Here is a 23719-nt window from a genome sequence, read left to right on the forward strand (position 1 = left end):
GAGGAGGAGGAACCTCTGCCAGACCAGGAAGGGGCTGAGGTGGAAAGCTAAGGGAGGAACTGTTCCTATCTCTGTGTCTCTGGGAGGAGCAGCAGCTAAAAGATCAGTAGCTTGAGTCCACTTGAAGATTGAAAGCTGGCTTGAGGTCTAGGATAAAAACCATACAAGGGGCTGGGAAGGTGGCTCAGTGGTAGAGTGCTTGCCTTGCATGCATGAGGCCCTGGGTTTGATTCCTCAGCACCACATAAGCAGAAAAAGCCAGAAGTGAGTGGCGCTGTGGCTAGCCTTGAGTGAAGAGTGCTAGCCTTGAGCTGAAGAGCTGAGGGACAGCGCCCAGGCCCAGAGTTCAGACCCATGATCGACAAAAACGAACAAACAAACAAACAAAACCCATGCAAGCCCTGGATAAGACCCAGGTGTCCTACTGACTTCAATGAGGCTAAGGAGACATCCCCAGACCTGACCCTCAGATGAGCTACCTTGGGACCTTCTTAATGCTAAAGAGCTAACAACAACAATGGCCATGGCCAAGAGGTTACCCTTTTCTTCTGAGACTGCTGAACTGTCTCTAGTCCAATGAGCCAGAGTCTATTTTATGTCCCAGATGAGGCTGAGCAGAATCTAAGCTTCAGGTCCCAGGACAAAGATGAGTGGCAGCCTTCAGCTTGGTGCCCTTGGATCAAGGGGGTTCAGGATGATAAGTAGCAGTATTTAGGGTTCTACAATGATAGGTAGAAGGGTTCCTTGGGCAGAAGTGAGGACAGACCAAGGCCTCTTTGAAGAGGGTCCAATTGAGTAAACCAGACAAGCAGAAATCTGTGCTGCACATACTTTTATTTTTTGACTTAAGAAGCCAGTAGGAAATGTATGGCCTCCAAGTAGGTCTGTTCCCTGTGATTCTTGTTATTAAGCCAAAGTGGGCAGCTCTCCTGTCTGTGGCAAGTCTTCTCAAAGCCAGGAGATGCTCCAGCAATCCTGGAGCAAGCACAGGCTCAGGACCCATCACAGTTTCTACCCAGAGTTTTGGGGAAAGGAAGGTGGAGCTCTTCAGAATCCTCTTCTTATAAGAGGTTAGAGAAGCCTGCATTGAACCAAGGATGAAGAATACACATAAGCAGGCAAAAGCTACAAGTTGTACAATGAAGTGGTTCAAATGTTACAGCTGCTACTTTCTAGTAGCTTACTAGTTACTTTCTAATCTACTTACTTGGTCACTTAGTCTTTCTAGACTTCTGTTTTCACCACTTGGAAATTGGACTAACATTAGTACTTTCCCAGTGGAGCAATGAGAAGCATCAGATAAGGGATTGTATAAAGCCCAACAGAGTGCCTAAGGCATATGAAATGCTCATAAACATTATTTTCATGAATAGAAGTGTCTGTTTTACCAACAGATTCAGATTTATCCAAGTCTCACAATTTCCTCAGACCCTCAGCTGTTCAAAAAAAGTGTATATTTTAATATTAATAAATATTTAAGTTTTCTCCAAGAGTGAGAGAAGAATATTGCACACACAGGCTCCACCTTGGCCCCTTCCAACTCCTAGGCACTCTTCCTTGATCACTGTGTCCTGCAAGTGATTTCCTATGTCAGTCACACAAGAGCCCTGTTCAGATGGTTCCTAGGACTCCAGGCCTGGGTTGTTGATGTCTAAAGAGTAGTCACTGGTCCTCGAGGTGGGGTAGGAGGTGGAGTGCCTGGGTCCCAAAGGATGTCCTCATATGGGCTTAGAACTGGGCCTGAAGGCCTTCCTTGGGCTCCAGTCTGTTCCAGCAGGGCTTTAAGCAAGCCCACCGTGAGAGGGGGCTCTACACCCGGCTCAGGGAATGGAGCAGGAGGCCCCACCTCATCTGGGAGATGTGTTTGTAGTAGAAGAAGGAGATCTTCTGGGGTCACTTCAGGTGGGCAGAGGCGGCAAAGAAGTGGGAGGTGAGCATCAAGGTGGCGATGTCTGGCAAACTCAGCCAGTAGCAGTTTGAAGATCTCGCTTCGAAGCAGAGGACTGGAGGGGGCAAGGGCCAGGCCAGCTTCCAGGGCCCTCTCCCACTGCTCCTTTTGTACCAGCTGCCCCACAGCTTGCAGTACAGCTTTGGGGCGTCCACTGCCTAGAAGCAGCTCTAGCTCCAGTGCTTCACGTCTGGTTCCATCTTCACCTAGCACTGCTAGGGCCCGGCGATAGAGGGGTAGCCCTGGGCCTCCAGCCCCCCATCCTGGCCCACCCTGCAGCTGTGCCAGTTCTACAAAGGGAGGCAACCACTGAGGCTCCAACTGGCATAAGCACTGGCACAGGAGTTCAAAAGGAGGCAGTATCCCATTGGGAGGGTCCTTTGTAGCTGTTGTATCCTGTAGCACCCTCTTCCACACATCAGGGGGAGCTTGAGACCTCAGCTTGCCATTCCCATCCGGTTGGAGCTGTAGGGTCCGGAATGTGGCACCCCAGGCTGCAGTAGGAAGGGCTTGGAAAACAGTGTTGAGCTGGGCCAGGTGGTCTCCCGTCAACTCAGTCCTCAGCAGGCGGGCCACTTCACGTTCTGCCAGCTCAGTCCAGCCAGCCTCCTCCTCATCTCCAGCTACCAGCTGGGTCTTGAGCAGCTCTAAACTCCGGTAATCCCGAAGCTCAGCTCTCAGTGTAGTCAACAGGGCAGATGGAGGTAGGTGGCCTTGCAGGATGGAGGCCAAGGCCTGAGGTGCCTGGAAGGTGCTGTTGAGTCTCAGTTCCTCTGGAGTGAGCTGGGCACCTCGCAGGCTTCGCCGTTGGTAGTAGCTGCAGGCCTCCTCAAACACCAGGTTGCTGGCTGAGGGCAGGTCAAGGTCCCGGGAAGCTTCCCAACCCACACAGAACAGACCCAAGGCTGAAAGCAAGCGCAGACCTCGGGTCTCCAGCTCTTTGTCATCCTTCGTGCCAGGGGCTGGGGGCTCGAGCAAATGTACTCTGTCTGTACTTAGGACTTTCCTCTCCAGCAGCTGCCCACTTCCCATATCCAGTAGTTCCAGGGAGGAGCCCAACACACAGGCCAGAGTACCATGAAATGTTCCCAAGGCTGCAGAACTGTCCAGGCCTATGGGTGCTTCCTGCAGGGTGCCAACAGTTCGGGTATAACCATGGGACTGCACTAGGCTCACGGTGCCTCTGAAGTCAAGCATCAGCAGGCCCTGAGGAGTTGGAGCCCAGGTGTGTACAGCCAATGGCTCCCTGGGTGACAGCAACCCAGGAAGGCCTCGAAGCAGGGTCCGAAAGTCCCAGGTGTCCCCTTGTCTGGGATTCAGGCTTCTACTGTGGGAGAGGCCAAGACCTGGGGCGGCCACTATCACCTTGCCCTTGGTGGGGCTCCAGATGAGCAGGATGTGGGCCACCCCAGGCCAGGTGGTCGCAGTGGGCACGAGAAAGATGTCTTTGCGGGAGGCTATCACCCCCAAAGAGGGGCAGTGGTGCAGCAGGACCTGTGTGCGGCCCAGGATGGTACCAGCCTCTCCGCTTGGCTCCAGACTCACGGCGCAAACGCAGTGGCTGAAGGCGGTGGCGGGTCGCCCTGGCTGGTCCTCAGCGCCCGACTGTCGCTCCTCGCACCATACCAGGCGGCCCCGCGGCGCCGCCACGGCCATCACGCGGGCTCGCCCGGCCGGACACAGCTCGGTGCTCTGAAGCAGCCGCCAGCCGGGCTCTATGCCTGCGCCCCAGACTTCGGCTAGGCCGCTCTCCCACACCAGGATGAGCGCGGGGCGCGCAGGCCAGGGCAGGAAGAAGGCGTCTAGCGGGGAGGGCTGGCCCTCCGGCCAGGCTCGCTCCAGCTCCACGCCGGGCCCACGCACAGCCACCAGCAGCTGCGGACTGGGTGATCCCGGGGGTCTCAGCAGCAGCAGGTAGCGGCCATCCAGGCTACCGCGGACTCGGACGGCTGGGTCCCCGGCCAACAACTCCCGGAGCCGGGCTGCGCCGCTGAAGTTGCTCAGGTCTGAAAGCAGGCGCAGACTCCCCACACGCTTCATAGTGCTTCCCCGTAACGGAGCTCGCCCGAGCCCAGCCGCCCCGTGGATGGAAGCCCCGCTCTCCCCTCGGTCGGTGATTCTCGGAGGGGTCGAGAGCCAGGTTGAGACTTCCGTTCCCCGCGGGCGAGGCGGGCCTAGGCCCAGCCTGAGAGTCTGCCCCGCCCCACCCCGCCCCGACAGGCTAGCTCGGGGATTGCCCCAGGATACGCTCTCCCTGCGTGACACGCCCATGTGGGCGGAGCCCAAGGGAGTCCTGCCGGGCAGGGGGTGGGCTCACTGAAGCGTGGGTGGCTTTGGGCCCGCGACTTCACCCTGGAGTACTGTCCAAGCAGGGCTGCAGCTTACTAGTCCAGGCCCTTGCAAACCGTGGTGGGACCGACCCAGAGCTCAATACAGGAACTGCAATTTTTCTGGATCCTGATTTGAGAGTTATGCTTTCTTTCCAAGTCTCACTCTCTTACCCTAACATTCATTAATGAAACTTTTCTGGAGCAGTTACATTGTGCCAGGCTATAAATAGAAGATCCTGAATAAAATGGAAAACTTCAGCCTCGTGGAGATGACAATTTAGTGAAAAATAATAGTAGTACTTTAACATTTCCATAGCAAGCACTATGGGCCAGGTGGCCCCCTCTTTACAGAAAAGAAAGTGCCAGGGGCTGGAGGCATGGCTCAAGTGAATTCAAAACAAACAAGCAAACTCCCCCCCCACCCCCAGGCACACACAGACACACACACATATATCAAAGAGGTGAAGAAGAAAATTGTCCTTGATTTTTTAAGATTATTAAGCAGCTGGGCATGGGTGGCTCACGCCTGTAATCCTATCTACTCAGGCTGAGATCTGAGGATCGCAGTTTAAAGCCAGCCAGGACGGGAAAGTCCGTGAGACTCTTATCTCCAATAAACCACCAGAAAACCGGAAGTGACACTGTGAATCAAGCGGTTGAGCACTAGCCTTGAGCTGCAGAGCTGAGAGACAGCGCTAAAGCCCTGAGTTTAAGCCCCAGACCGCCACCACCACCAACAAAAAAGATTATTAGGCAGTAGAGGTGAGATTTCCCCTCAGGCATTCTGGCCCAGTCAGAGTCATTGCCCCAAACAACTTAACTTTACCACATCAACAACTCATCATCAAAACCAACAGTTTGCTAGGAAAAACAGTAACAACACACTTTTATGTATGTTGGCACTCCTCCCATGCTCCAGCTACATCTGGGACTTTGTCTCACTTTCACTTTCCCTCTTCATAGATTATTTTCTTCCTCAAGGCTTGAACAATTGCTTCAAAAACCAATAACTGGGAAATGTTTATCTACACCCTAGATATCTCTGCTGAGTACCAATAAAGTGTATCTAGATCTACTAGATCTACTACATATCTACATATCTACTACTAGATCTACAAGTATCTACTAGATATTTGTTTGTATATTTCACTGGTATTTTCATCTCAATATGTCCTAAAATTTTCTTAATCCAAATTTTCCTCCAGTTGCTTTTATTTGCCATAGGATTTTTGCCATTTTTTATCCTATCTTCATTTTTAGGGTAGAGTCAGTCACAAAGACAGACTTCAATTGATAACTGGTGAAGGAAAAAGTAAGTGTGTGTGTGTGTGAAAATTGCTATATATATTTCTGTATGTCTCTGTAACTATTGAACTTTTTGCCTAATCTGGTCTTGAACCGCCATTCTCTTGAACTCAGCCTCACAAATAACTAGGATTTCAGATATGAACAACCCAGTGCCCAGTCATTTTTACATCTCTTGATCAAGAGCCAAAGTCCTTGAAGGCTGCATCTAGTGGCCAAGTCCAGATGATATCCCTTCATTCGCCCTGGTTAAGATTATATCAAATATTCACATACACACAGTAGACGCCTGGTACTTTTTTGGGGGAAGGGCTGCTGAAGATGGACCTCAAAGCTAAGGTCCCACTTGCATAAGAGAAAACCAGACAGATTTACCCTGTTAATACAAGTCTACAGAATGTTTTGTACGTAGTTGATACATTTCTTGAGTCTGTTTCTAATACACAACTTACAAAGTTGCAAAGAAGGACTTGTAAGCTAGGCCTTTCCAAACATTGCTGTTTCTAGAGGATTCATTTATTCCTACACGGGTTAGTGAGTTCAAAGCGTCAGTGATGTCAAAAAAAACCGTTCCATTGTTACTTGCATCAAGCAGGGACTCTGGATGAGTTTCTCTGCTAAGGTCTTTCTCGCGATGCCTTTCGGGAGTTGTAGTCTCTGCGGTGCTTGCTGGGAATCGTGGTCTGAGCCAACTCAGGAAGCGGGCGTGGACAAACACAGCGCAAGGCGGGTTTTAGGACCCGGCGTGGCGCGGCCGACGGGGGAAGGGTCGCGGAGGTCGGGAGCGCGCCCGCCCGTGAACTCCGAGCCGTGGCGCCGTCGGTGTTGTCGGGAGCGAGCGGGCCCGGGAGCGGCGCGGGTAATAGAGGAGGAGCCGGGGGCTGGGTAAGCGGTGCCGGCCCGGCCCGGCCCTCGAACCTCTGGGACTGCTTCGAGTCCTGTCATAGTAGGCCTTGGCCCAGAGGCGGCTCTGTAGGCGGGGCTTGCGCTTGCCGTGGGGACGACGGGGGTGACGGGGGGGGGGGGGGGGGATGGGAGGGAGGATGGACTGCTGCTGAGGGGGTGTGCGGCCGGTGGGGAAGGCTGGGCCTGGGACGCCCCTGGTCCAGCCGCTCTAGGTCCGCTTCCCCTGTGGCGGGTCCTGCCGAGCCCCTTGGTGCGGGCCTCGTCCCTCTTCCTGCTCCTGCGGGGGCATCCAGGTAGCCCAGGCAGCCCAGGCTCTGACCTTTGACCTCAGCCCTAAGTTGACCTCGACCCCTTTAGCTGCCTTGAGAACCTCTCTTCCCAAGTTGTTTATGTCCCTGAGCTGTGAAGGCCAGGACCAAGATCTCCAAGAGATGATCTGGAAGAGGGCCGGTCGGTCTGTCCGGAAAGTCTTCTGGTGTCCTGGAAGGGCCCTGCTCTGCCCTCTTTAGTGTCAGACCCACCAGTTTCAGCTCACCCTTCACACAGAATCCATGAAGGAAGCTGCAGTGTTTTCTTGGGGTTATTTGGTTTCCGCCAGGAAACTAACTTGTTTCCAGGAGAGTGTGGGGAGGAAACTGAGGACCGACAACTGGTTCCCTGGGAAAGGAGAGCGACCTGAAGCTGAGGAGTGCTGCGACCGAGGAACGGGGCAGTGGAAACTCAGGCTGGGCTCTAATAAATGTTTCTGGATCATCACATCCCATTGGGTTTTTCCTCTCTGGGAGGGGGTGAGAGGGCGGGAAGTTTTGAACTTAGCAAGATGCGTTTATTTGTAAACTAGGACAAATAATTCTATCTTTGGCCCTAATTTAGTGCAGGTTACTTCTTTGGAATTATTTTCAGTGTGTATCCAGTTGGACTTGGGTACATTGTATAATTTCTGAAAGGCTTTTCTCCCTTTCTAGGGAAAAGTAGATTCGATTCCTTTGGTTAGGATGGTACTGGAAATTCCCATTCTTACTGAATAAGGAAGTCTTTAATATGTTTTCATTAGATTTTCAGACGTTGTAATTTAGTGTCATGTTCTACATTTGCATTTTATTTATTTATTTTTGCCGGTCGTGGGGCCTAAAGTGTGGGTGTGGGTGCTGTCCCTCAGCTCTTCAGCTCAAGGCTAGCGCTCTACCACAGTGCCACTTCCAGCTTTTTCTGCTTATGTGGTGCTAAGGAATGGAATCCAGGGCCTCATGCATGCAAGGCAAGCACTCTATCACTGAGCATCCTTCCCAGCCCTACATTTGCATATTTAAAAAACAAACTTGAAAGTATCAAATTTGGCCAGGTGTAGGTAGTTCATGCCTGGAATCTTAGCTAATCAGAAGGCTGAGATTCAGGATCCAAAACCAACCAGGGCAGGAAAGTCCTTGAGACTCTTTTTTTTTTTTTTTTTTAAATTGTCAATGTGATATACAGTCTTATCTCCACTCAACCAGAAAAAAAACAGAAATGGAGGTGTGGCCCAAGTGGTAGAGCACTAGTGTGGAGTAAAAAAGCTAAGCTGAGTTCAAGCCTAATACTGGTGTGTGCACGCATGTACACACAGCAGAACCCCTGAAAAACCACCAAATTTGGACTTTCACACTGAGCACAGTTTAAAAATCTGTAGTTTGAACAATATGGTCAAATGGCAAATTGATCCAGGATAAATGAGGGTGAGCTGTTTATTCAAAATACATTTATTGAGTACTTACCATGTAACTGACCCTGAGATTAGAAATAATATCTTTCCTCAGAGACTTCAGAGAGACATATTTTGATGAGATTAGTAGTGCTGTGTTACGTATGCACATAGAGAAGATATTTGTACAGTGAAATACAGCTGCTGCCTGGAGAGTCAGCGATCTTTGTAGGCACCAGATACTTGAGTTGGGTGGCAAGGACGAGTAGATACTTGCACAAGGGAGAAAAGTCATTCACTTGGAGAAAACAGTCTTTACAAAGACATGGTGGAAAATGTGAGGGAAAGAAGTGATGTGGTATTTATATATCAAAAATTTGTCTAGGGCTAGGAAGGTGGCTCAGTGAGTGGTAGAGTGATTGCCCTGCATGCATGAGGCCCTGGGTTGGATTTCTCAGCACCACATAAGCAGAAAAAAAAGGGAAGTGGAGCTATGGGTCAAGTGGTAGAGTGCTAGCCTTGAGCTGAAGAGCTAAGGGAGAGTGCCCAGGCCCAGAGTTCAGGCCCCATGACCGACAAAAACAAAACAACAACAACAAAAATTTGTCGATGCTGGGAAGGTGGCTCAGTGGTAGAGCGCATGCCTTGCATGCCAGAGGCCCTGGGTTCGATTCCTCAGCACCACATAAGCAAAAAGAAAAAAAAAGCTGGAAGTGGCGCTGTGGCTCAAGTGGTAGAGCGCTAGCCTTGAGCTGAAGAGCTGAGGGACAGTGCCCAGGCCCAGAGTTTAGGCCCTATGACCGGACCCAAAAAAAAAAAAATTGTCTAAAATAGGATGTATATTGGGAAATTGTCTGGAGATGAGAGTGGGGAGTCATTGAAGATTTTAAGTTTGGGATTAACGTTAAAATAATGAAAAAGGAGACAAACTAGTTTTTGCTATTGACTGACGGTCTGAATAAATTATGCTGGGATAATGATGGCAGGAACTGTTTCGGAAGAGTGGGATCTGATTTCTAAGAGATAGAATACATGGAGATTTCATTGACTAGGATGTGAAAATAACTAATATTCTGTATTTGAAGTTATAGAGAAAGTAGAGCAGCTGGATTATGGAGGCTCATATAATTCTAGCTACTCAGGAAGCTGAGCTCTGAGGATCCTATTTAGGTTGCTATCCCAGGCAGAAAAATACTTGAAACTTTAATTAATCTGCAAAAAGCGAGAAGTGGAGATGTGACTAAAGTGATAGAGTGCCAACTGTGAACAAAAATACTGAATGAGAGCATGAGGCTGAGTTCAAGCCTCCATACTGGAACAAAACAAACAAACAAAAAAAGTAGAGCAGATATTTTTTTCTTTTCAGTTTTGAGGTCAGGACCTTGCACTTGCTAGGCAGGTGCTTTACCACTGTGCTATATTCCTCCCCTCCCCCCTCCCCCCCCCCCCAGAGCAGAATTTTAAAGGTAGGAGTGGCAATGGGAGGAAATTAATGAGGACAATCTGAGGTATTAATCTGAGGTTAAGTTGCTTGTGTAGAGGAAGACATTACTAGGAGGGTGGAAATAAGGAGGCTTAGTGAGAGAATAGCTTGGTTGTAATAGCTCTTGAGTAAGTGAGGGCATATATGAAAAAGTCCTCAGGAAAAGTGTTTATTTATTTCTTTTATTAGTAAGTATCAGGATACAGGATATGCACTTCTTTTTTTTTTTGGTCTGGTCATGGGGCCTGAACTCTGAGCCTGGGAGCTGAAGCTCAAGGCTAGTGCTCTACCATTTGAGACACAGCGCCACTTCCGGCTTTTTTCTTTTTGCTTATGTGGTGCTGAAGAATCGAACCCAGGGCTCATGCATGCAAGTCAAGCGCTCTACCACTGAGCCACCTTCCCAGCCCTGAGGATATGCACTTCTTTTTTTTTTTTTTTGCTTATGTGGTGCTGAGGAATCGAACCAGGGCCTCAGGCATGCAAGGCAAGCGCTCTACCACTGAGCCACTTCCCAGCCCCAGGATATGCACTTCTTGTACCTAATAGTGAGCTTTTCAAGTCAGGGGCCATACTTAGTAAATTTTTTGAGCCTATTTTGTCTTATACTATGCTTGTGTTAGTTTAAGGCCTTGATAAATGTTAATTATTAAACTAGCAAGAAATCAAATTGACTATAAGTTTGTGGTTACTCTTTGCATTTTCTTTATGATTATGGCAGTCTATCATATAATTTTCATTTTTTTCTTTTTTCTTTGCAGTGCTGGGGATGGAACCTAGGACCACATGCTAGGCAAGTGCTCTTTACTACTGAGTTTCACTCTCTAAGCCCTGTAATTTTCATTTTATCCTTAGGTGGTTGGTATTTATTTATTTATTGGGGCTTGAGCTCTGGGCCTAAGCACTGTCCCTGAGCTCTTCAGTTCAAGGTGAGCACTCTACCACTTGAGCCACAGTGCCACTTCTGGTTTTCTGTTGATTAATTAGAGATAAGAGTCTCACAGACTTTCCTGCTTGGGCTGGCTTTGAACATTGGTTCTCAGATCTCAGTCTCCTGAGTAGTTAGGATTACAGGCATGAGCCCCTGGAGCCTGGCTTTATGAAGCATGAAAGGAAATGAGAAGACACGCATGATATGTTGTTTGAGGAAGTTCAGGTCTTGAACAGAAGATAGACAGGATTAATTTTTTTTTTTTTTCAGTTGTAGGGCCTGGGCACTGTCCCTGAGCTTCTTTTATTCAAGGCTTGCACTCTACCACTTAACCACAGTGCCACTTCTGTTTCTCTGGTGGTTAATTGGAGATAAGAGTCTCATGGACTTTACTGTCAGGGCTGGCTTCCAACCAAGATCCTCAGATCTCAGTCTCCTGAGTAGCTAGTATTACAGGTGTGAGACACCAGTGTTTGGGTAGACAGAATTAATTAACAAGAAGCTTCTGCTTATTGAGAAGAAGATCTTATAGTGAAGTTTGTTTTTTTTTTTTTTTTTGGTTCTGAGGCTTGAGCTTTGGGCTTGTGCCCTGTCCCTGAGCTTCATTTTACTCAAGGCTAGCACTCTACCATTTGAGCTACAGTGCCATATCCAGCTTTTTCTGAGTAGTTTGTTGGAGTTAAAGAGTCTCATGGACTTCCTTCTCTGGGCTGGCTTCGTAACACGAGCTTCAGATCTCAGCCTCTTGAATAGTTAGAATTATAGGTGTGATCCACCAGAGCCAGGCTCACGGTGAATTCTTATATTGGAAATGTTAAGAAGAAGTTTTTGAATTAGAATTTCCTGACATTCTATCAGTTTAGATAGTTTGTTTGCTCCTCCTCCTGAAGGTACAGATGCATTTCTGTGTAAGATAATTTCACAGGGAACCTGAGGTAGCTAAATTTATGTAAACCTCTTTATCAGTATTATATTAATCTGTGAATTTAGATGGATTCAGTAGATGTTAATGGGACCAGATTGAGTTCTGTCTATTCTATTTTATTATTGTTCTGTGCTATTGAGAGTTGGGCCCAGGCAAGCAGTCTACCACTAAGTTACATCACTAGGCTAAATGATCTTCTTGGAATCTAGTTCACCTGTAATAGGTATAGACTATGGCTTTTTTTTTTGTCATGGGGCCTGAACTCTGGGCCTGGGCACTGTCCCTTGGCTCTTTAGCTCAAGGCTAGCGCTCTACCACTAGAGCCATAGCTCCACTTCCAGCTTTTTCTGCTTTTGTGGTGCTGAGGAATTGAACTCAGGGTCTCACATATGCAAGGCATCTCTACCACTAAGCCCCCTTCCCAGCCCTGAGAAAACTTCTTGTTTTACTACTTGCTACTTTGTCTTGGAAAAGTCTCTTAGTTATTTCTGCTTTCAAATATAGGCTAAACACTTATTCTGAGCATTGTTCAGAGTACACATGAGATATGGATCTTCCTTTTACTGGTTCATGTGCTTAGACTTGTTCTGTTCTAGTATCCAGAAAACAGGGATGATACTTGCCAGGTATAGTGAATTGGCTGACTTTTCTTGGATAAAGTGGGATTGTTGATATTCTGGATCAACTTGGAGCTGGCATAGAATTATAGTTTTGTTTTGTTTTGTTTTGTTTGGGTCTGGTCGTGGGGCCTGAACTCTGGGCCTGGGTGCTGTCCCTCAGCTCTTCAGCTCAAGGCTAGCCGTCTATCTACTACTTGAGCCACAGCGCCACTTCCGGCTTTTTTCTTTTTGCTTATGTGGTGCTGAGGAATCGAACCCAAGGCCTCATGCATGCAAGTCAAGCGCTCTACCACTGAGCCACCTTCCCAGCCCAAAATTATAGTTTTAACTCAATCTTTTTTATTTCTTTTTTTTCTTTTTTGCTGTGGGCCTTGAACTCTGGGGCATTGTCCCTAAGCTCTTTTGCTCAAGGCTAGCACTGTACCACTTTGAGCCACAGCACCACTTCCAGTTTTCTGGTGGTTAATTGGAGATAAGAGACTCATGGACTTCCCTGTCCCAATTGGCTTTGAACTAGGATTCTCAGATCTTAGCCTCTTGTGTAGGTGGGATTACAGGTGTGAGCCACCAGTGCCCCCCCCCCCTTTTTTTTAAATGATATTTGGGTTTGAACTGAGGTTATCAAGCCCCAGCCCTCTAGTTTTAAAAATTCCATAGAGAGAAGGAATTTGAGAAAGATTTAATTACTTTTACCTATTGCCAACTTTGTTGTTTTAGGCAAAATAAAATTCTCATAAAATTAAGGTAGTAGTATGTATTTCATTTGATGATTGGATTATTAAATACAAAGGGCTTTATTTATTTTTGTCGGTCTTGGGGCTTGAACTCTGGGCCTGGGCACTGTCCCTCAGCTCCTTAACTCAAGGCTATGTGCTCTACCACTTGAGCCACAGCACAACTTCCTGTTTTCTGAGTGGCTTATTGGAGATAAGAGTCTCAGAGACCAGCTGGGCACCTGTGGCTCCTGACTATAATCCTAGCTACTCAGGAGGCTGAGATCTGAGGATCAGGGTTCAAAGCCAGCCTGGGCAGGAAAAGTCCATGAGACTCTTATCTCCAATAAACCACTAGAAAACTGGAAGTGGCGCTGTGGCTCAAATGGTAGAGTGCTCACCTTGAGCTGAAGAGCTGAGGGGTAGCGCCCAAACCCAAAGTTCAAGCCCACGACCAAAAAAAAAAAAAAAAGAGTCTCACAGACTTTTGAGCCCTGGCTTTGCTGCGATCCTCAGATCTCAGAGTTCTGAATAGCTAGGATTACAGGTGTCACCCACTGGTTCCCGGTCACAAAGGGCTTTTTTTCCTCTTGGTAATACTGGTTATTGAATGTAGAATTTCATGCATACTAGGTTAACCCTTTACCCCTGAAATGTATCCCCAGCTATTGTACCCCTTCTCCCCCCCCCTTTTTTTTTTGTTTTGGTTGGTTATGGGGCCTGAACTCTGGGCCTGGACGCTGTCCCTCAGGTCTTCCAGCTCAAGACTAGCACTCTACCACTTGAGCCACAGCTCCACTTCCGGCTTTATCTGTTTATATGGTACTGAGAATCCAACCCAGGACCTCATGCATGTGAGGCAAGCACTTTACCACTGAGCCACCTTCCCAACCCTGTCATTATGTCTTATAGTGATCTTTCACAGATGGGCAAACAGTGTAAGATCTCAAAGGAAGGGGATTATCTGTTGGTGAGATATTGTGGAGAGAATGAGATGTAGGAGACGCTGTGGTCTCAGTGTCTTTTTTTGCTAGTCCTGGGGCTTGAACTCAGAGCTTGGGCACTGTCTCTGAGCTTCTTTTGCTCAAGGCTAGTCCTCTACCACTTGTGTCACAGCGCTACTTCCGGCAATTTTTGTTTATGTAGTACTGAAGAATTGAACCCAGGGCTTCATGTACGGTACCACTAAGCCACATTTTCAGCCTCAGTGTCTTTTTTTTTTGTCAGTCATAGGGCTTGAACTCTGAGCCTGGGTGCTATCTCTCAGCTCTTTAGCTCAAGGCAAGCACTCTATCACTTGAGCCATAGTGCCACTTCTGGTTTTCTGGTGGTTTATTGGAGATAAGAGTCTCACAGACTTTCTTGCCTGGGCTGGCTTTTAACTGTGATCCTCAGATCTCAGCCTCCTGAATAGCTAGGATTACAGGCATGAGCCACTGGTGTTTGGCTTCAGTGTCTTTTTTTAAAGAATGCAGAAGTTTATGTGGTTCCAGTGGCTTGTGCCTATAATCTTAGCTACTTGTAAGATTGAGTTTGGGAGGCTAGTTCTAGACTAGCCTGGGCAGAAAAGTTTATGAGATTCCCATTTCATGTAAGAAGCTGGGCATAGTAGAACATGTCTGTCATCCCAGCTACGCTGGGTAGTCTGAAGTTTGAAGTCCAGGAATAAGTCCACAGAGAAACTGAGACCTCTCAAAAATAACCAGTCAGAAAATGGCTAGATCTGTGGCTTAGCCATACATTGCCTGCCTTCTAAGCATAAAACTCTTAACTCAAATCCCAGTACTATAAAACAAAGATGGATGCTGGTGGCTCATGCCTGTAATATTAGCTACTGAGGAGGCTGAGATCTGAGGATCTTGATTTGAAGCCAGGAAGGGCAGAAAAGTCTATGAAACTCTCATGTCAATAAACTACTCAGAAATGACTGGAAGTGATGCTTTGGCTCAAGTGGTGGAGGCTAGCCTTTAGTACAAAGAGGCTCAGGGGGGGCTGGGAAGGTGGCTCAGTGGTAAAGTGCTTGCCTTGCATGCATGAGGCCCTGGGTTTGATTCCTCAGCACCACATGGGCAGAAAAGGCCGGAAGTGGCGCTGTGGCTCAAGTGGTAGAGTGCTAACCTTCAGCTGAAGAGCTGAGGGACAGCACCCAGGCCCAGAGTTCAGGCCCCATGACTGACCAAAAAAAAAAAAAAAAAAAAAAGAAAAAGAAAATAAAAAAAAAACAAAGAGGCTCAGGGACAGTACCCAAGTCCTAAGTTCAAGCCCCAGGACCAGCAAAAAAAAAAGAATCAAAGAGTATGTCATGACAGCATACACTGGGACATTAGGCTGTCTGGGTTTGAGTTGCTATTTTTACTTATGTGGTCAAGTTAAAAAAATTACTTTGTATGTTAGTTATCTCATTGTAAATTTCTTTGCTTTTTTTGGGGGGGGGTCCAGTTGTGGTGCCTGAACTCTGGGCCTGGGCACTGTCCCTCAGCTCTTCAGCTCAAGGCTAGCACTCTACCACTTGAGCCACAGTGCCACTTCCGGCTTTTTTCTTTTGGCTTATGTGGTGCTGAGGAATCGAACCCAGGGCCTCATGCATGCAAGGCAAGCGCTCTACCACTGAGCTACCTTCCCAGCCCCTCATTGTAAATTTCTTGAATCACTGAATTATTATGAGGATAAAATGAACTAAGGTGTATATAGTGCTTAAAGCAGTGTCTAGTTTATAGTATTAAATGAATGTTAACTCGTCCCTTCCTCCCTCCCTAGTTGCTGGGGATTGCATCCAGAGTTTTGCACATGCTAGTAGGCATGTGTTCTGCTAGAGCCATATCCCCTACCTATGGTTGTTATTTTATTTTATTATTATTATTATTGTTTTGTCGGTCATGGGGCTTGAACTCTGGGCCTGAGCACTGTCCAGTGCTCTTCAGCTCAAGGCTAGTGCTCTACCACTTGAGCTACAGCGCCACTTCCGGTTTTCTGGTGGTTTATTGGAGATAAGAGTTTCACGGACTTTCCTGCTTGGGCTGGCTTTAAACCACGATCCTCAGATCTCAGCCTCCTGAGTAGCTAAGATTACAGACCTGAGCTACCGGCGCCCAGCATGGTTGTTATTTTAGATTGATGTTCTGAGTGTTGAAGCCTTGGGATCCCTATTAACCTCTGTTCTGGTATTCTAATGGATGCTGTTAAATCTTCACATACATGGGAACACATATACTTTATTTTTTAGATTAAGGAATAATTTACATAATGTGAAGTTAATGATTTTCAAAAACATGTGCCCAATTTTGTGACCTCCATTCACATCAAGATTGATGACATTCCTGGCATTTAGAAGGCTTCCTTTCATTCCCTGCCATTTATCTTTCCACCACTATTCTGACCTCTGTCACCATAGATTAATTTTGCCTTTTTTTGAAAAGCACTATTGTGACTTCTGTCACCATAGATTAATTTTGCCTTTTTATTTCATAAAATAGAATCATCATGTTATGCTTTTTTATAGTTTACCATCCAACATATTCTGAGACTTAATCATGTTGTTTTATGTATCAAAAATGTGATACTTTAATTGCTGTATTAATATAATTTATAAATTATGTGGCTATGCTATTCTTTTAAGCTATTGCGTGAACATACAGTTATCTTTCGCTTCCGCTGATAGATACTTCAAGTCTCTTTATATATTAAAAAAATTAGAAACAAAATACCAACTTCAATGAACTTTACAAAAGCATTTCAAAAAGCGTATGCTCTAATGTAGGTCCCTATCATTTCTTTTTTTTTCTTTTTTTGGTCCGGTTGTGGGGCCTCAACTCTGGGTCTGGGTGCTGTCCCTCAGCTCTTCAGCTCAAGGCTATGCTCTACCACTTGAGCTACAGCGCCACTTCCGGCTTTTTTTCTTTTTGTTTGTGTGGTGCTGGGGAATCGAACCCAGGGCCTCATGCATGCAAGGCAAGCCCTCTACCACTGAGCCATCTTCCCAGCCCCAGGTCCCTAACATTTCTGTCTGTTGAATGTGCCAATGTGTTCAGGTTTTGGGTTTTTTGCACTTGCTATTCTTTCCATATGGAACATTTTCCCCAAGATTTTCATTTGGCTGGTTTCATCGTGTTTTTCTGGGACTCAGCCCAAGAGAAAAGTACTCTTTACTCTTCCAACCTAAAGTAGTCCTCCTAGGCAATGTCTATAAGGCATTTACCACTGCCACAGCTTGTCTTCTTTGTTTGTGTCTTTTCTCCTAGGATAAGGATTATATGAGAGCAGGCATCTTTTCTGTCTAGCTCACTGCAGCATCCCTAGTGCCTGACACCTAAAAGGTGCTCTTTATGTATTTACTGAATGAATAAATGAATACCTGATATGTGTATTTGTCTAAACTTTGCACACATTTATTCATTTTCCTTCTTTCTCCTATTAAATAGATTAGTTTTTTACAGTGCTGAAGATTGAATCCTGGGTCATACACATACTATACAAGTGCTCTACTACAGAGGTATATCTTCAGCCTTTTCTCTTCTTTAAGAAATATTACTGGGCTAGAAAGGTGGCTCAGTGGTAGAGTGCTTGCCTTGCATGCATGAAGATTGAATCCTGGGTCATACACATACTATACAAGTGCTCTACTACAGAGGTATATCTTCAGCCTTTTCTCTTCTTTAAGAAATATTACTGGGCTGGAAAGGTGGCTCAGTGGTAGAGTGCTTGCCTTGCATGCATGAGGCCCTGGGTTCGATTCCTCAGCACCACATAAGCAAAGAAAGCCGGAAGTGGTGCTGTGTGTGGCTCAAGTGGTAGGGCGCTAGCCTTGAGCGGAAGAGCTAAGGGACAGCGTCCAGGCCCAGAGTTCAAGCCCCATGACTGGGTTTGATTCCTCAGTACTACATAAACAAAACAAAAAATTGAAGCTAGCGGCTAAGGATGTAGCTCAGTAGTAAGAGTACTTGCCTAGAGTGCAGGAGGCCCTGGGATCACTCTAGCAACACACACACACACACTTTTTTTTTTTTTTTTTTTTGCCAGTCCTGGGGTTTGAACTCAGGGCCTGGGCACTGTCCCTGAGCTTCTTTTTTTTGGATCCGGTCGTGGGGCCTGAACTCTGGGCCTGGGCGCTGTCCCTCAGCTCTTCAGCTCAAGGCTAGCGCTCTACCACTTGAGCCACAGCGCCACTTCTGGCTTTTTTCTTTTTTCTTATGTGGTGTTGAGGAATCGAACCCAGGGCCTCGAGCATGCAAGGCAAGTGCTCTACCACTGAGCCACCTTCCCAGCCCTCCCTGAGCTTCTTTTGCTCAAGGCCAGCACTGTACCACTTCAGCCACAGCACCACTTTTGGCTTTTTCTGCTTATGTTTGACCGAGGAATCGAACTCAGGGCTTCATACATGCTAGGCAAGTACTCTACCACTAAGCCACATTCCCAGCCCTGGAATCTAACTTTTGAAAGATTAACCCTATTAATTCTGGAACAATTCTTTTTTTTTTTTTGGGTCCGGTCGTGGGGACTGAACTCTGGGTCTAGGCGCTGTCCCTCAGCTCTTCAGCTCAAGGCTAGTACTCTACCACTTGAGCCACAGCGCCACTTCCGGCTTTTTTCTTTTTACTTATGTGGTGCTGAGGAATCGAACCCAGGGCCTCAGGCATGCACTCTACCACTGAGCTACCTTCCCAGCCCCATCTGGAACAATTCTTGAGTGATTTATTTTTTTGGGGGTTGGTCGTGGGGCTTGAACTCTGGGCTTGAGTACTGTCCCTGAGCTCTTCAGCTCTAGGCTAGCACTCTACTGCTTGTGCCACAGTACCACTTCTCGTTTTCTAGTGGTTTCTTGGAGATAAGAGTCTCATGGGCTTTCCTGCCTGGGCTGGCTTTGAACTGTGATCCTCAGATCTCAGCCTCCTGAGTAGCTAGGATTAGAGGCATGAGCCACTGGCACTGGGCTTAGTGATTTATTTGTTTTTTTCCAGGGACTCATTATATAGCTCAATCTGGCCTTGAACTATACATCCTCCTATCTCAGCCTCTTGAGTGCTAGGATTACAAGTGTATTCTGCCATGGCTAGAATGAACATTCATTAAATTCATTTTTTTTCTTTTTTCTTTTTGTCACTCTGCCGCTGAGCCACCTTCCCAGCCCTTTAATTTATTTTTTTAATTGTTATTATAAAGTTGATTTACAGAGGGTTACAATTATATAAGTCAGGTAAAGAGTATATTTCTTTTTGGACAATGTCACCCCTTCCCTCGTTTTCTCTCAGTTTTCCCTCCCATCCCCAACCAGAAGTTGAATAGTTCATTTTCAACATAATATGTAGTGAGTACCATTGTTGTATTTGTTTATCCTTTTCCCCTCCATTTCTTTGCCTCCTCTTCCACTCCCAAAGACACATAAATGAACAAACAGAATAAAAAGGAAAGAACACAAAAACAGCAAAAAAGAAAAATAGGTTTTAAAATCTTAACGTTTGGATACTTTGTCCTACAAGAATATGAAGGGCGTATACTTAAGCATGTGTGGGCTGGAGGCATAGCTCAGTGGTAGAGTGATTGCTTAGCTAGCATGAGGCCCTGAGTTCAGACTAGTATCTACTACTAGTTGCTACAACTGCAAAAGAAGGGTATGGCTGTCATTTTAAGATTCAGATTTTTTAAGGTTGTGTAATTTGTGTTTTGAAGGGAAGTTGTGTTGCAAATCTTGAAGAAGGTTCAAATCCCCTCAACTGTGTGAGTTTGGTAATAGGTGAAGTTAGTATTGAAAAATCACTTGATTTTGTGTCTTAATTTGAGAAACTGTTAAACCCTAAACTGATTTTTATTTTTCCTTTTTGCCAGTACCAAGGTTTGAACTCAGGGCCTCAAACTTTTTGTTCTGTTTGCTTAGCTTGTGCTGTACCCCGTGGAGCCATGCCTTCAGCCTGACTTTTTTGCTGGTTATTTTGGAGATGGAGCCTCTCCCTCTCTGTCTCTGTCTGTCTTTCTCTTTCTTTCTCTCTTTTGGTGCCAGTCCTAGCACTTGAACTCAGGACCTGGGTGCTGTCCTAGAGCTCTTTTTTTTTTTTAAATAGTTTATTGGAGATAAAAGTCTCAGGAACTTTCCTGCCCCCTGCCCAGGTTGGCTTTGAGCTGTCATCCTCAGACCTTTACTTCCTGAGAAACTAGGATTACAGGTGTAAATTATTAGTGCCTGGTAATGCTGACATTCCCTCCCCTCCCCCTGCCACCCACTGCAGTCCTGGGGCTTGAACTCAGGGCCTGGGCACTGTCTCAGCTTCTTTTGCTCAAGGCTAGCACTCTACCACTTGAGCCACAATGCCACTTCTGGCTTTTTCTGTGTACTGAGTAATTGAACCCAGGGCTTCATGCATGCTAGGCAAGCACTCTTCCACTAGGCCACATTCCCAGCCCAAAGCTGATAGTTTTGTGAGATTATTCTGCCTTTGCTGGGTTTGCTTCTTTGCCAGAAGAGTTAAAATACAGAGGTATTAATAGTCAAAGAATGCTTTAAATTTTTTTTTTTTTTTTTTGTCATTCGTGGGGCCTGAACTCTGGGTCTGGGCGCTGCCCTTCAGCTCTTCAGCTCAAGGCTAGCACTCTACCACTTGAGCCACAGTGCCACCTCCGCCTTTTTCTGCTTATGTGGTGCTGAGGAATGGAACCCAGGGCCTCATGCGTGTAAGGCAAGCACTGTACCACTGAGCTACTTTCCCAGCCCCCAAAGAATGCTTCCTCACTTATGATTCCATGCCATTTTCTTTGTAACTCTACTCCATTCATTTCTCCTAAGCTGCTTTGTGCTTATGTTTTCCTGCTTCTGTTTGCTAGTAGATTGTGAACTCCTAGAGATCAGGTAAGGAGTCTCATCCCTGTGGCTTATAGTGACTAAACTAGTACCTTAGAGTACTTAGGTACGCCTTAAATATTTTGTAGTATTTCAATGATGTTAAGAGACATTTTAGTTTCTTCTTCCTCTTCCTCCTGCTCCTACTCCTCTTCCTCCTCTTCTTATTTGGTAGTACTAGAGGTTTGCACTCAGTCTTGCACTTTCTAGGCTGGTGCTGTACTGGTGAGGCACACACCTCTAGCTCTGCTTTTTGCTGTTCTCTTTGCTGCTTTTGGGGAGATAGAGTCTAGCAAACTTTTTGGCCTGGGCTGACTTTGAACTGGGATCCTCTAGATCACAGCCTCCTGAGTAACTAGGATTACAGTTAGGATTACATTGGTGCCTGGCTTAATTCTCCACTTGTACTTGTGAAGAAACTAAGAAACACAGTGACCCTAGTCAGTGTTCCCAGTTGGCTGTGTTCTAGTAGCAGTTCTGCTGGTTGGTTGTTACATTGTGCCATGTAGCTCCATTGTTGGAGTTGCTCTGGTTCTCTACAATGGGAAAACGTTATAAAAGAGGACAAAACAGGGAGATAATAAAAACAGGTGGTACTCTTATTACTAATGTGCTCTAATGGACTATTCTACCAACAGATGTTTTACTTGGAAATTTTGGAGTATAGGCTTACTAGGACCCAAAGAAAACTTTTGTTAATTCTGTACTTTTCCTAGTTTAAGACCCCAGAAACTCTTGTTTTGCTGTTTCATGAGGAGGAGTGCTGGCTGGAGGAGACTTTGTGTTGTCAGTTTCTAGCCACATTTCAGCTGGCTTGGGTGGTAAATTCCAGTTGCTAGTGATAATGACACAGAGTAATGGGTAAGGCATTTGGCTGAAATTCCCCCTGTCCTAAATGGAAGGAGAGTGATGAAAACAACTCAATTTCTTAGGAAATTTGGTACTTTGGATTGGATTTTTTTTTCTTTTCTCCTATTCTCTTTTTCTTATTAGAAAATATTGATTCTGATACAGAGTAAGTTTATTAGATTTGGGGTGGATATTGATTAGCTGTAACCCATTTATAAATTCTCAGAGAGGGATATTTGTAAACATGTGCTTTTCACATCTAGGAACTCTGTGGCCCTGATGTTCTGGTTAATCAACTTGTAGAGGCTGAGTACATGCAGAATCTATATCCACTAAACTTAGAATTTTATTGCTTTTGATTTATTTTAATAGGATCTCCTTGATTTCCAATTTATTTTCCCTGGATGAGGACATTTTCTTCTTGAAAACATATTTAAAAGTCACAGGAATGTTTTGAACAGGAGATGCATTTCATGCTTTGAGGCAAAGCTTTAATTGATATAATTAAATTGTTTTAAAAGAACTTTCCTTTTTTTATTTTGGTAGTACTGGAGTTTTGAACTCAAGGACTTGTGTTCTATCATTTGAGCCACACCTGCATTTGAGTCTTTTCTTTTTTTTGGCCAGTCCTGGGGCTTGAACTCAGGGACTGGACAACATCCCTGAGTTTCGTTTGCTTAATTCTAGCACTCTACCATGTGCGCCACAGTGCCCCTTCTGGCCTTTTCTGTTTATTTATTTATTTATTTATTTTTATTATTTTATTTTTTATATTTTGGGTCCGGTTGTGGGGCCTGAACTCTGGGCCTGGGCGCTGTTCCTCAGCTCTTCAGCTCAAGGCTAGCACTCTACCACTTGAGCCACAGCATCACTTCCGGCTTTTTTCTTTTTGCTTTATGTGGTGCTGAGGAATTGAACCCAGGGCCTCAGGCATGCAAGGCAAGCACTCTACTACCACTGAGCCACCTTCCCAGGCCCTGGCCTTTTCTGTTTATGTGGTACCAAGGAATAGAACCCAGGGCTTAATGCATGCTAGGCAAGCACTCTACCACTAAGCCACATTCCCAGCCCTTTATTGTTCTATTTTCTTTTTTTTTTTTTTTCCTCGGATGTGGGGCTTGAATTCTGGGCCTGGGCACTGTTCCTGAGCTCTTCAGCTAAAAGCTAGTACTCTACCTGAAAGGAAGAATGTAACCCAGGCAGAAAGTAACCTAAAAGAAAGTAACCCAAAAGACCACACAGACAGAAGTCAAGTAGAAGAAAAGATTTATTGCCAGCAGAGCTGACAAGGCCAAATTCTCATGAGGAAAGGGAGAAAATGGCACTGTCTGGCTCCTTGGAGGCCCCTTTTATATAGTCAGGGCCAGGAAGTGGAAGTTGCCTCACCTACTTTATGAGGCTGCCATCAAGAGAGGAGATTAGGTCTGTGAGGTGGGCGTTTCCTTACACTACCACTTGAGCCATAGCACCACTTCCAGTTTTCTGGTGGTTAATTAGAGATAAGAGTCTCATGGACTTTTCTGCCCAGACTGACTTTGATCCATGATCATCAAATCTTAGCCTCCTTAGAAGCTAGGATTACAGGTATGAGCCACTGGTGCCTGGCTTATTCTGTTTTCATTATGAGTTTACTGGAGATGAGAGTCTCATGGACTTTCCTGGCCAGGCTGACTTTGAACCATGATGCTCAAATCTTAGCTAGGATTACAGGCATGAGCCACTAGTGCCTGGCATAATTGTAATTTTAAAAGCATGTATTAGTTATACCAAGGGGTTTCAGTATGGTATTTCAAACATGCATGTATTGTATTTTCTCAGGATAACCATTTCTGTTGGCCTTTCATCTCCTGCCCCTATCCTCTGTTGATGAATAGCTTACATTGAGGTTCTTTGTGCTGTCTACACACATAGTTATACTATATATATATGTATATATATATATATATATATTTTTTTTTTTTTTTGCCAGTTGTGGGGCCTGAACTCTGGGCCTGGGCGCTGTCCCTCAGCTCTTCAGCTCAAGACTAGTGCCCTACCACTTGAGCCACAGCGCCACTTCCGGCTTTTTCTGCTTATGTGGTGCTGAGGAATCGAACCCAGGGCCTCATGCATGCAAGGCAAGCACTCTACCACTGAGCCACCTTCCCAGCCCAGTTGTACTATATTTTAAAATTACTCATCCTCTGTCTTTTTCCTTCATCCCCTC

At 46.0% G+C, this 23719-nt stretch overlaps 2 protein-coding genes across 3 annotated transcripts in view; one reads left to right on the forward strand and one right to left on the reverse strand.

Moving 5' to 3' along the window:
* Positions 1 to 826: 826 nt before the first annotated feature.
* Hps6 (HPS6 biogenesis of lysosomal organelles complex 2 subunit 3) lies at positions 827 to 4088 on the reverse strand. Its single transcript, XM_042689296.1, has one exon. It carries the CDS (start codon positions 3986 to 3988, stop codon positions 1652 to 1654), a length of 2337 nt encoding a protein of 778 aa, XP_042545230.1. The 5' UTR covers positions 3989 to 4088; the 3' UTR covers positions 827 to 1651.
* A 2229-nt stretch (positions 4089 to 6317) lies between these two features.
* Positions 6318 to 23719, forward strand: part of Armh3 (armadillo like helical domain containing 3) — a 193698-nt gene continuing 176296 nt past the window's right edge. Inside the window, exons 1-2 of one of the 2 annotated variants that reach the window (XM_042689297.1) lie at positions 6318 to 6468; positions 10412 to 10443. In XM_042689297.1, coding sequence (XP_042545231.1) covers positions 10437 to 10443 — 7 coding nt within the window. In that variant the 5' untranslated portion in view covers positions 6318 to 6468; positions 10412 to 10436. The remainder of the gene's footprint in view (positions 6469 to 10411; positions 10444 to 23719) is intronic. The other variant, XM_042689298.1, reaches the window with a different exon arrangement.

Source organism: Dipodomys spectabilis, unplaced genomic scaffold, assembly GCF_019054845.1.
Source record: "Dipodomys spectabilis isolate Male_0828 unplaced genomic scaffold, ASM1905484v1 ptg000125l, whole genome shotgun sequence".
Taxonomy (NCBI): domain Eukaryota; kingdom Metazoa; phylum Chordata; class Mammalia; order Rodentia; family Heteromyidae; genus Dipodomys; species Dipodomys spectabilis.

Excerpts from the sequence above, each read along its gene's own strand:
- Hps6 (XM_042689296.1), bottom strand. The coding sequence starts at position 3,988 with ATGAAGCGTGTGGGGAGTCTGCGCCTGCTTTCAGACCTGAGCAACTTC.